At 42.2% G+C, this 13,394-nt stretch overlaps 1 protein-coding gene across 2 annotated transcripts in view; it reads left to right on the plus strand.

Annotated features, from left to right (window-relative positions):
- The window catches only part of DNAH8 (dynein axonemal heavy chain 8), a 139,051-nt gene that overhangs the window by 78,606 nt on the left and 47,051 nt on the right, over positions 1-13,394 (plus strand). For both annotated transcript variants that reach the window (XM_083731920.1, XM_083731921.1), the window contains exons 59-67: positions 243-406; positions 738-930; positions 2,602-2,724; positions 4,264-4,394; positions 5,858-6,011; positions 6,967-7,131; positions 11,814-12,040; positions 12,616-12,734; positions 13,052-13,155. In XM_083731920.1, coding sequence (XP_083588046.1) covers positions 243-406; positions 738-930; positions 2,602-2,724; positions 4,264-4,394; positions 5,858-6,011; positions 6,967-7,131; positions 11,814-12,040; positions 12,616-12,734; positions 13,052-13,155 — 1,380 coding nt within the window. The remainder of the gene's footprint in view (positions 1-242; positions 407-737; positions 931-2,601; positions 2,725-4,263; positions 4,395-5,857; positions 6,012-6,966; positions 7,132-11,813; positions 12,041-12,615; positions 12,735-13,051; positions 13,156-13,394) is intronic.

Genomic DNA, 13,394 nt, shown 5'->3' on the forward strand with positions numbered 1-13,394 from the left:
TGGGCCAATCAACAACTTTCAGCCTAACCTACCTCAGGATTGTTGCAAGGATAAAATTAGGTGGGGGAACCATGTATGCCACCATGAGGTAATGGAAGGAAATGTGAGGTCCATAATACAGTGAAATAAAGTCTCTTTACTGCCCTTATGAGGTTTGCCATTTAAAAAACAAACCAAACCTGTAGACCTCAGTGCAGGCCCTGTTTTATTTTTTTATGCCTGTTCATATGCTTTTGCTTTAGGTGAAAATGTTGCCCACACCATCCAAATTTCATTACATCTTCAATCTGAGAGATCTTTCCAGAATTTGGCAAGGAATGTTAACTATAAAATCAGAAGAATGTACGGACCTCAGGACTCTCCTGTCGCTATTTAAACATGAATGCACGAGAGTAATTGCTGACAGGTATGATCATTATATTATTTATTGAACAATTTCAAACACTGAGATGAAGTCGTGCCAGTGTGACATTGTGTTCAGCCATCTTGATTCAAAATGGCTCCTGGCACCCAAGCAGTGGTGAAGCCTTTCACCCCCACCTTGGGAACCCTTGTGCTGAGTTTGGTGACACTATCTCAAGAGGCTGCTGAACCGATAGAGGACGAACGGAGAAACAGTTTCCCAAAATATATAGTAGATCTAATTCACAGCTGAGGGACACCCACACCCACATAAATCTTTAGCCATCTTCTACAGCGAAACTTTCTATTCATTGTACCTGAATTGTGTCTTCTAGATTTGTTTGTGAAGAAGATGAAGCATGGTTTGAAAGAAACTTTTCTAGAGTTATTGAAGAACATGTAGATTCAGAACTGGTACCAATAATTGAAGAAGAACCGTATCTTGTTGATTTTTTACGGGATATGCCTGAGCCAACTGGTGAAGAGCCTGAAGATTTTGTGTTTGAAGCACCCAAAATTTATGAATTGGTATTTATTTACTTAATTCCAAACCCCTCCTTTATTGGGTTCCAACAATAGCATGCTCAGATCTGTAATGGATACCTATACAAGGACCAACAGGCCCCAGGATCAAATGCATGCCTCCAAGCCTCTCTATCCCCAAAGACTGTCCACAAACCATGCCCCTCACTTACTGGCCCTGCTATGTGCTCTCCTGGAGTGCTTTAGCTATATGAATGTACTTGGACTGAATGCCTTTGGAATGCATGAGGGAATGCAGCCTTTGGGCTGAAAAATGTTCCATACTCTTGACTATAAATAATCCCAAATGTTGGTAATATTGTGGATTATTGCTAGAGGAAATTCAGAGTTACAACTGGATGAATCAGGGGGTGGGGTGGGGATGAGAAAGACGTATTATGCTGCTTTTTTTATTTGCCTGTAATGGAATGCAACACGGGTGAGGAAGGCAGGCAGGGGCAACACCAGGGCTTCCTGCACTCAGACTTTTTCCTCCTGCACCCACATAGGGCCAACAGACACCAACTGCCCTGCTGAAATGAAGAAGACGTTGTGGGACACAGGCAAAGACAACGTCAGGGGCTGCTCCAGTCAGACAATTGCCCACCTGCCCACTTAAACCGACTAACAACAGTTGCCCTGTGGGGAAGAATACGGGAGCATGCTAGCTCCTTCCCTGTGAGGCTGGTTGTTTCATTTTGTAGCATGTGGTTCTGGGTGTTTTTGTTGCATTTCATAACAGGTTTTTAGCTGCTTTAAATACTCTTGTTGAAAAGTAGGGTATAAGTCAAACTAAATAAATTGATGTAGGTAGCCATGTTGGTCTGCCGTAGCCTAAACAAAATAAAGAAAAATCCTTCCAGTAGCATCTTAGAGACCAACTAAGTTTGTTATTGGTATGAGCTTTTTTTGCATGCACACGAAAGCTCATACCTATAGCAAACTTAGTTGGTCTCTAAGGTGCTACTGGAAGGAATTTTTTTATTAAATAAATTGAGTAAAACTGATGCTCTGTATGGTAGATAGCAGAATATTGTAGATCAGGATAGGCAAGGCACTGGGAGCCACATCAAAAACAGATCACAAGTTTGAGGGTGACTGGTAGCTTTTCATATTCATTTGTGTTTGATTAACACAATTAATAAACAGTATTTTCATAAGTATGGCTATAGGAAGTTATAGGAACCTATGGCTATAGGAAGTTATAGGAACCTATTGCAGCAGTTGTCTGCAGGAGCAGTTGCCAAACCCATTTGTGTGTGTATTAGAAATGATCATACAAAAGAAGTAGAAAACTAAATCTAGAGGCAATCCACTGTTATATGCAGCTACTGCTTGGGCTAAATAGCCCGCCATTAGTGGAATAAACAACATAAACACTTCTCAGATACGGAACTGCCCACGAGTTAAGTCAGTCCTGGGGAATACATATACCTACACCTCCCTGAAATTTGTTTTTGACAAATCCTATCCTGAGAAAAATAAGCTGATATTATATCATTTCTAGGATATGATCTGTGAACAGAATAAATAAGTAAATAATCTGGTAAACCCTTAAGGACATTTTCCAAAGACATATGATTTTCTTTTATTCATATTTTTAAAAATGCTTCTGCATTAATTTATTGAAACTATTTTTTTAGGGGGAAAAGCTATCCTTATTTTCTTCTTTTTTAGATTCCATCCCTTGACTTCTTATCTGACAAACTGCAGTACTATCAGAAGCAGTATAACGAAGCTGTCAGAGGTGGATTCCTGGATTTGGTGTTTTTCAAAGATGCTATAACACATCTTGTTAAGGTCTGAATGCTTATTTAAAGTTATAATCTTCATTTCATTTCCTGCACTGGTGGGGGGAGGGGGAGTCATGACAGAGCAACTACCAGCTCACAGCCAGGAAAAAAGATAGGAATGGTGGCTTTATTTTTCCCTTTTAGCCTGTCCCACTCCTTCCATTGACTCACTCCAGTGAGAAGGAATTTACTACTCCACAGCTAGGTCATGCTGGGAGAATGGCAGTGGGGAGGGTATAGAAAACTTCAGATCCATGGCTGCCAAAATTCCCATTTCTGGACCCGTCACTGGTGGAGCAGCATTGGAGCATTTTGCCGTAACACCAGGAAGGTCTCTCGTTACACTAATGGAGGACCTTCCTTTTCAGCAGTGGGGCATAAGACTGCTCCCTTAGGAAGCAATTCTAAATATGGGGAGCCAGCAAAAATTATGCCATTTTAGATTAAGTCAGCTTATAGCAAACAGCACATAGCATATAGCTACAGCAGATCCAAACTCCATTCAGGAACGGAACTACTGCTGGCAGTGGAGAAACAAACTTTTAAAATCCAATTTGTGTTACACCATCCTTTTGCCTGCGTAACTTACACCAGGTTGCCAACTCATGTGACTGAGCTGAATGGGTTTAGGATTCAGTCTAAATCCCCATTTTTGGTCTTGTCCATGCTATTCCCCTGGAGTGCCCTTCATTCATGGCTTAAGAGCCACCAAGTTCAGCTCAACTGTCTAAGCCCCAAGTGAGCTGGGATGAGGGATTTGGGTCAGCATACATGTAACCGAGTTGGGTCTTAAGCCAGAAACCAGCCAGGTGAGTTGGGGATCCACCACATCCTAACTTGCTCATCCCAGTGAGTCTAGGGTTAGGGCCGCGCCCTTATTTTATCAAAACATTATGAACTTCCTTTTATCAGTGTCTCGAGACATTTTTCAAAACTTGAAAGCAACAAGTAAACAACAAGCAACACAAATAAAACAAGCAACAGATAGAAGAATAATTTTATAGTCAGATAGTTTAAAGGTAGTAAAACAGTTTTCAAAAGTCTAGGTGAATGGGGGGGGAGTTTTTGCAAGGAACTGAAAAGAAAACAAAGTTGTGCTCAGCTAGTACTGCTCTGGAAAAGGGCATTCTGTAACTGGAAAAGCCTTGAAGATGAAAGCTTAACCTTTGAAGGAGGTGGTATTTAAAGAAGGACAATGGCTGATTACCTCAAAAATGCAATTGATGCTCCTTTTTTTATAAAAAAAAAACAAACACCCCCCAGGAGCATCATATAAGAGAGAATTCTGTTGTCATTGGATATATATTTTTTGCCAAAATTACATGCCATATTAAAATATGCTGCCCTTGTATAAGTAGCGTCTATGGAATTGGTGGAGAGGGGTAGGGAATCTAGAATATTGGGAAGATTTATTAAACTATGCACCATTCAATGGCTCTTTTATAAAAGCTTATTACAAAAATATTTTTGGATAATTATTTAACTTTGTTGACTTTGCATAACGAATTAAGTAGATAATCTCCCTCCCCTTTTTTTTGTAATGCAGATTTCACGAATAATTCGTACAGCATGTGGGAATGCTTTACTTGTAGGAGTTGGTGGTTCCGGAAAACAGAGTCTTTCCAGGCTAGCCTCTTTTATAGCTGGATATAAAATATTTCAGATAACTTTAACACGGTGAGAAAAAATACATTTCAGATAAGTGGTTGATGATGTGCTGTTTTCCCTATATAATTAGAAGCTACTGTTTGTATATATACACCATTATATGAGAAGATAGAAGATGAGATTCATGGCTAGATGGCCATCATAAAGATAGCTTGGCATATTCATGTGTACATGATGTCACTGATCCTATGGTCTATGACAGGCATGGCCAAACTTGGGCTTCCAGATGTTTTGGGAATACAAGTCCCATCATCCCTGACCACAGGTTCACTGCTGCAGTTACTAGTCGTTTTGAGGGTTGTTGAAGCTAAATTGCACACCTTGAAATGGCCACTCCTATTTGTCACTAGCGAATGAGGTGACAGCCTGACAAATCTGGGTTAATTAAGAAACATGGGGGAACACAAACTGGTAATTTAAGGGTCTTGTGAAAGGTGGTGTCAGGGGTTCAGGAGCAGAGACACAGGAGGGGGAGCAAATGGAGAGTGAGGAGGAGGAATCCGAGTGGGGTGGAGGCAGTGACAGTGGCCAGAGTCATTCCACGAGCCTCTCCAGCAAATCGGAAGATTCACAGAAGGGAGCGCCGATGGCCAGGGCAAGGGGGGCTCCAGGGGGAAAACCCCAGGAGGAAGGGGCCAGCGGGGACTCCCTGAGCAGCAGTTGGAAATCAGGACCAGCTTCCCCACCAGAGCGCAGTAGGGAGGGGGAGTCCCAGGAATCGGGACCAGTGTTCTCACCACCAGCGAGAGGAGATGAGTCAGGTTTGACCACGCCCACATCGGAGAGCGGGGAAACGGTCAGGAGGAAGGTTACCGGCTGGGCGCGCACGCCAAGTTCAAATGTACAGGCGAGCGGCACAGCAGGGAGCCCGGATAGGGAGCCAGGTCCTAAAGCCCGCCGGAAGGAAGGGCAAGACTCAGGGGGGTCAGCATCAGAAGAGTCCAGGAAGGAGGAAACCCCAGGGGGCAGAAGGACCCAGAGGAGGAAGGAACAGCGCAGGAGGTGGAGCCGGGCTAGGATCTTGAACTGGTGCGGAAGGGATAGTGACTCAGAGGGGACTTCGCCGATCTAGAGTCTAGACGTAGGGCTGCACGCTCTGGGGTTTGAAATGGAAACTAAACTTCAATAAAGACTTTTGTACATTACATCAACCGGGCGTTGGTCCTCTGTGAGCTGGGACCTAGAGGCAGTCCTGACAGGTGGTATTTTTGATTTCTTAAAGCGGTTTAAGTTGTTTTGCTGCTTGCTTCATTTTGAAATGTGTGCTTAAAATGCATTTTTAAGAAGTAGCATGCTCACTATGCAATATATTTACACGAGGATGCCTCTCCTAAAAGGGGCAGTCTTTGCTCAGTTAGCTCTTGCTCCCCTCCCTGCTGGCTTCAGGGATGTAGCCTACTTTTCTGAAGTTAGTAGGTGATGAATCAGTACTGCATGTTAAGCTTTCTGTCCTTTTCATTTTTGCTTCCTAGATCATACAATGTGAGCAATCTGACAGATGATCTAAAGCTTTTATACAGAGTTGCTGGTGCGGAAGGAAAAGGAATAACATTTATTTTCACAGATAACGAAATAAAAGATGAAGCATTTCTGGAATTTCTTAATAACCTGCTTTCTTCTGGAGAGGTTAGCATTTCAGAGGCTTTTACAGCTGTGTTGCTATGATGACTGTTAGATGATTTGCTTGTCCTTCTATTTCAAAAGTTCAGGGTAGGTTTGACTGCAACTCCCATCAACTCCAACCAGCACGATCAGGCTGATAGTCAGGGATGCTGGAAGTCAACACCTGGGGGGTCCCACATGAGCTACTGCTAGCAGAGATGTAAATCTTGAAAATTATTTTTAAAAATAAAGTTACAATTCAGGGATCAATTTTAAATGAAATTATTAATTTATTTCTGGGATCATTCAGGTACTGGGCTGGGCATCAGCCCATGTCCCTTGAGGAGGCAGGAGCAAAGAGACTTTTGGGAAGTGGGCTGAACCCACAACTAGTTTTCAGGGATAAACTTTAAATGAAATAATTATTTTGTTCACCGTTGATTTTCTTAGTAATTTATGGGGTGGGCAAGTAACTAGCCACAGACGTTCAGAATCTTGGCCGCTGTATTTCTTGGGGTCTATATTCTTGCATGTTTCCCATGGATTATATAAAAGTTGTGAAAATGTTATTATTTTTGTTGGAGTGAGAACTCTGTGGAATTTCAAGCACTGTATGCACAGGTCCTATCTTTGACCCAACAACCAGATTTATGTGCACAAAGCCCTTTAAAAAAGAGCTAAAATCCTACAATCAGTTGCTCTGGAGAAGGAGCAGGGGGTTAGATTCTGTCCCCTGTCCCCTGCGCACCCTTGCTTGCCAAACAAAGGCTCCACATTCATGGTCCCAGCTGCTCTAAACATGGTCCATTGGATTAGAGTACATCTCTTCAAGTAAGGAAAGAAGATAGTCTTTGGCCTGCATAGCTAAAGACTTAACTATTAGACAGTTTTGGAAAGGAAACATAGATATGTAGTTTATAAAACTGCATTATAAATACATAACTGAATTTTCATTTTTCCTTGGCTCTGCTCTGCTAAGATCTCCAATTTATTTGCTCGGGATGAAATGGATGAAATAACCCAAGGATTGATATCTGTAATGAAAAAAGAACTACCCCGAGTTCCTCCAACTTTTGATAATCTTTATGAATATTTTATATCAAGATCGAAGAAAAATCTTCATGTTGTTCTCTGCTTTTCTCCAGTGAGTTTTCTTTAAAAATCATATCTACCTTCCTTGGACATATTTGTTTATGATAATTCCTCCCCCATTCAAGATTATGTATTTAAATGTGAAAAATAATATTTTTATGGCAAACATGCTCTTTATAGACAAATCCTGCAAGTTTGGCTCAGCAGTCTAGCTCATGGTAATTGTTCTACTAACAATTCCATTTCTGTATGTAGTCTACAAAACTGGAACAGGCAGCTATATCCTATGTATGTTAATTTTGAAGTTGGTGACGAGGAAGGCTCCATACTACCCTGTAGGGAAGGGAAAGTAGTTATGAAATGGCTTGCAGCTTAAGATTGTTGGAATTCTGGCCCGGTCAGAGGTATGTGCCTATCTGTCCAGGCACCGGCTGAATTCCTTTGACCTCCCTCCGACGACTCCCGGCAGGAAAAACACACGAGGTCCGTTCCGGCAATTTTCCTCAGGCTGTGAGAAAAACACACCACTGCATCTCCTGCTTCTCCTCCTCCCTGCATATCCCCAGGGAGGGGAATCAAACACAGACAGAAATGTAACTACATGCTTTTATTCCTGTCTTTAGCAGTCATACAGTAAAAGATGTCTGCTCTCTTCAACAAACAGAGAGAAACTCCAACTCCACCCATGTACATCCTGTACAGGTCATATGACACACACTGAGCTCACATCCTGTGCTCAATAAGGAGAATGGACTGCCCCTTTGTTTCCATGGCAACAGTCACAAACATCCTGTTTGGCTTTGCAGCCACAAGCAGCTGACTGAGCTGCTAGAGCCTTTGCTTGCTGCAGCTTTGGTGCTTTAGAATAACATACTCCCCCTAAAGTATCAATGCGTGCTGCAAGCAAAGCGTCATCCAGAGAAGAAAACAAACAGTTGTTATACTTATAACATTCCCCTGTTGTTTCAGTTCCACCCTTGGAACTACCCGCCACTGGTTTCACCAATGTACCTCTCTGGTTGTGTGACTTCCAAGGAATGAGTGCTTCTGCATTACCTTGGTTAGCAACTCTCTGTTGTGCCTTTGTCTCTGACTCAGACACAGCTTCAATCTGACCTTTGTTGTTTACAACAGCAACACATGCAATAGCTTGGTTGGCAAACTCTTTTGAATACCTCTTGGGTGGTACACCCTTCGTTGCTCTCTCAGACCTACGTAAGAGGTGCTGCTCTTCTCTGCTTTCTGGTTCAGCCTTTGGACTCTCTGGAGAACCAGTACTAAGCTTAATCAGTGGTTCATCCTCCTCTTCTGAGGGTCTAGTCATTGTGTGAGATTTCCTCTCAATGACTGTGACAACTGAGCTGTCTGAGCTATCGCTGTCATCATCAGTACTACTGAACTCAATAAAATCAACTTCATCATCATCATCATCATCAGAATCATCATCACCTGTGGGAAATGTGTGAACAATCACTCGCTCCTGTTCAGGAGCACTCTCTAGGAATTTTGTGAGAATCACCTGACCAGATGCAGACAAAATTACTCTGTAGAGACCCTTTTCATAACCCACAAAAATGCCTCTGGCATTCTTTACTCCACCCGGAGCTTCTGTCCTCACATGAGACCCAAAAACCTTGAAATGGGCAACAGAAGGTTTTCTATGGAACAGTTTCTCAAAAGGAGAACTTCCCAACTCTTTTGAAAACTTTCTCAACCACGTATAACAAAATGACGTTAGCGACTCAGCCCAGTACTCATGTGGCAGATGTGAACTAAGCAATTGCACTTCCATTCCCTTTTGCAATTCTTTGTTCACCCTAACACAGACACATCTCTTCCAAGCTTCTTCGGAAGCTGCAATTTTGTGTCTTATCTCTTTCTTCTTCAGGAACCTCTGGAAATCCTGTAAAAGAAAAATTGGCTTCTCATCTGTGCAAAGACAATCTATGTCAGCATCATGCACATTTTTAACCTTGTCACAAAACTCTTTAAACCTTTCTAAGGCTTCTTTCGGTCTCTCCAAAAGATAAATCCAGACAAAACCTGTGAAAGAATCAACACAAATTAGGTAATACTTTGCATTGCCTCTAGATGGTGCTAAAGGACCAATCACATCAGCATACACCCGCTGAAATGCCCTGTCAACCCTCGAGGTGACCTGCTTGACGTCCTTCTTGGCTACACCTGCAAAAGAGATCATGTTAGAATCACAAGAATTACATTCCATGTAATCACTTTGATCAAAAGTCAACAAATATAGTCCATCTTTCTCTTTGGCAGAAAGATACAACTCTCCATCTTTGTAGATCTCGCAGTTCTGATCATCATAGGACAGTTTTAGTCCCTTCTTGGCAATCTGCGAAACGCTGAGCAGATTGTACTTCAAATCTGGAACCAAATAAACATTGTTTATAGTCAAGTTCAGACTTTCAAGATACACAGTTCCAATTCCGGTGGCTTCTAGCTCTTGACCGTTGGCTTGTTGTACAACGAAGCTTTGCTTCTTAAACGACGAAAACAAATCCCTACGTGGTGTCATGTGAAATGTGCACCCCGTATCAATGACAAAAGCGTTCTCCACCTCTGGCTTGGTTCCTTTCGACATCAAAGCCTTTGCAGGCTTCGCCTGTGACTTGGCATGACCTCTGCCTGACGCCTCAGACTTTGTGGAGCTTCCTTTGGCTCCTTTGTTCTGACGTGGCTTCTTGCAGTACCGCTGAAGATGCCCAGTTTGCCCACAATTGTAACATCGGACAACGTTCAAAGCTACGGCGTCTCCTCCAGTAGCTACAGCAGTGGGGGTGTCAGAACTCCGTTCTTGTCTCCCCCTGTCCTTGACTTCCAGGGCAGCAAGTCTGTCCTGTTCGTTCAGAACCACGGCAAAGACCCTGTCCGACGTTAGATCTTGCGCTGGGAGGGACCCCATCTGACTGGCAACTGTTTTGTAAGTCCGATTCAGGCTATTGATCACCATGAAGCAAAACACTTCCTTATCCAGACGGAAATTGCGTTCCACCATCTGTTGACGCAGAAATTTCATTTCTGTCAGGTGCGCTTGAACATCTCCATCAGGCGCAAGCCTCAGGTTGGTCAGCTTCTCAAAATACAGCAACGCTGAAGAACCTGCATCTCTCTGATGTGTCCTTCTCAGCGTGTCCCAAACATCTTTCGCGTGCTGTAAATCTTGTATATGGATAAGCTGCGAGTCTGACACGCACAGAATTATAGCAGTTCTGGCCTTCACATCCTGTGACTCCCAAGCACGCGTTGGTGCTGCAGGGATGGGGTTCTCACCCCAAACAGTCTCTGATTCTGCATCAAGGCCTTCATCTTAATAGACCAAGATGCATAATTGTCACTGGTCAGGAGGGTTGGAGAAGGCAGGCCTCCCCCCTTCTTGGCATCCATTTTGAGTCCTTGCATTAACTCTCAAACACAAGCCTCTAAAATCCAATAGCTGGCTTGTTTACACTCTTGTGCACCTGGCAGCTATAACACTGGCCACTTGGAAAGTCCCTTCCAACAGTTCGTTTGGGCCTAAGTCATAACAAACTTGTTTTTGCCTCTCTGAGGCACAGCCTGACTGTACAGCCCTTATCTTGAAACTGGCCTGCGTTGCTAAGCATCTGCATTCCTTTCCTTGGACAGGAAAAACCACAAGAATGTCTGGAATGCAGGCTTCTTCTCTCTCGGAGCTGTTTTTCAAAAACGCTGCTCCCTTGAAGCAGAGAATGAATCAATCTGCATTCACTCTTCTAAGCCCGAAAACCTCATACCTGGGCTCCGTAGCTTGGCTTTTTGGCTTCGTCTGGTCAGCTTCTAGCTGCAGAAGGATTAGCCTCTCACTTCAGGCCTCCATGGAGCGATGAATACAGTAGCTCTGCTACTCCTTGATGCAGACTCCCATGGATCGAAGAAACCAGCAACCGGCATCTGCTACCACTGTTGGAATTCTGGCCCGGTCAGAGGTATGTGCCTATCTGTCCAGGCACCGGCTGAATTCCTTTGACCTCCCTCCGGTGACTCCCGGCAGGAAAAACACACGAGGTCCGTTCTGGCGATTTTCCTCAGGCTGTGAGAAAAACACACCACTGCATCTCCTGCTTCTCCTCCTCCCTGCATATCCCCAGGGAGGGGAATCAGACACAGACAGAAATGTAACTACATGCTTTTATTCCTGTCTTTAGCAGTCATACAGTAAAAGATGTCTGCTCTCTTCAACAAACAGAGAGAAACTCCAACTCCACCCATGTACATCCTGTACAGGTCATATGACACACACTGAGCTCACATCCTGTGCTCAATAAGGAGAATGGACTGCCCCTTTGTTTCCATGGCAACAGTCACAAACATCCTGTTTGGCTTTGCAGCCACAAGCAGCTGACTGAGCTGCTAGAGCCTTTGCTTGCTGCAGCTTTGGTGCTTTAGAATAACAAAGATATGAGACCTTAGATGCAAAAATGGTCCCCCCCCTTTTTTTATTGAAAAGTTTCAATTATAAAGAAATAAAGTGATGCAAAGAAAAGAAAAAAGGAAAAAACACAGAAATGTATTAGAATAATAATATCAAACTTATAAAAGAACATATGAGTATTTTTCGTATATATTTACTCCCCCCTCCCCAGATGCGGAAATACTTTTAAAATTCCAGATCTCAGCCTCTGCATTTAGTTGTGCATATGACTGATAAAATTAATTATTACAATAATATATATTTTTTGTTATTCTTGGTAGGTTGGTGAAAAGTTCCGTGCGCGTTCTTTGAAATTTCCTGGCCTTATATCTGGCTGCACCATGGACTGGTTTACTCAGTGGCCTAAGGAAGCCCTTGTTGCTGTGTCACATTATTTCCTGTCAGAGTTTAACATTGTCTGTTCTCCTGAAGTTAAAGCCCAAGTTGTGGAAACTATGGGCATCTTTCATGATCTAGTTTCAGAAAGCTGCGATAATTATTTCCAAAGGTAGCGTTTGAAACATATGCAGTAATTATTTAATGATAACATTTGGCACTGGAATATGTATTTTTATAGATTATTTTATATACATCTAATGTATTTTTTAAAAAACAAAAAAACAAAATTAGTTAAACCAGCTATGAATTCGGTTGCTCAGTTATAACTGTTGTATGAAAGATGCAATATTTTGTACTTTTATATGAAAATTTAAGTAACTCCCCCCCCCCCCCATTTTCAATTACATTAAACTTTGGATTCCTCTTAATAAATATTTAACACTTGTTTGAGAAAACAGATAAGCTTAGAATCGAATTGCCCCTATACCTAGATATAACAGGAGATTATATCTAAAATGGTTGCTTGGGTTTCAGGGAGATGAGCAGTTATTTATTTCAAAGTCGTTATATCTTGAAATCAATTTTCACAACTGCAGCTCATTAACATGCATTACGATTACAGCTGAAAGTGAAATCTGTGGCTTTTGTCATTGACATAATTGTACTAGTGAAGATGAACATGGGTTTAGGATGGTATCTGATGATAACATGAGTATTTGATCCAATCCCCATTGCGTGTTCCAGATACCGAAGAAGAGCTCATGTCACTCCCAAGTCTTACCTCTCTTTCATTAATGGCTACAAAGATGTTTATGCTGAAAAGCTAGCCAACATTAATGAACAAGCTGAGCGGATGCACATAGGTAAGATAAGATTACTCCAGCTCATTGCCCCTGCCAACCATCTCTTCTCTCTCAGTCCTCTCAATCTAGAAACTATTTTCTCTTTGACAAACCAAACTTAGAACCAGATTTTGCCAGGACATAGCTTTTTTTCTTTTTTGTATAGAAATGCCAATTTGTCTATAAGGACAGGTGAAATTAACATTGCATATAATGTGGGTGCTAGCCAACTAACTCATACTCAGAGTAAATTCATTGATTTCAATGACTCTATTAACATTGACTATTGCTCATCTTAAATAACTTTTAATTATTCTGAATTTTGATGCCTTTTGTAGGTCTTTCTAAGCTGATGGAAGCTAGTGAATCTGTTGCTAAACTCTCTCAGGAGTTGGCAGTGAAAGAGAAGGAACTGGCTCTGGCATCTGTAAAAGCAGATAAAGTAAGTTTTATACCAGAATACAGTATTTTATAAAGGAAAGTGACTGAGTTCACTGATTTTGTCCCCCTCCCCCCCCCATCAATGTTTTGAAAAGGAGAAATCTATCTTGTATATAGCAACACTATCCTTGTCCCATTGCTGGAGTGCTGAGTTAATTATATGTTGCCCCTGCTTGCTTTGCTTTCCGACCCCATTACCCACACCACCCTGTTGTTGTTGTTTAGTCATTTAGTCATGTC

Source organism: Podarcis gaigeae (assembly GCF_964106915.1).
Source record: "Podarcis gaigeae genome assembly, chromosome: 3".
Lineage (NCBI taxonomy): Eukaryota > Metazoa > Chordata > Lepidosauria > Squamata > Lacertidae > Podarcis > Podarcis gaigeae.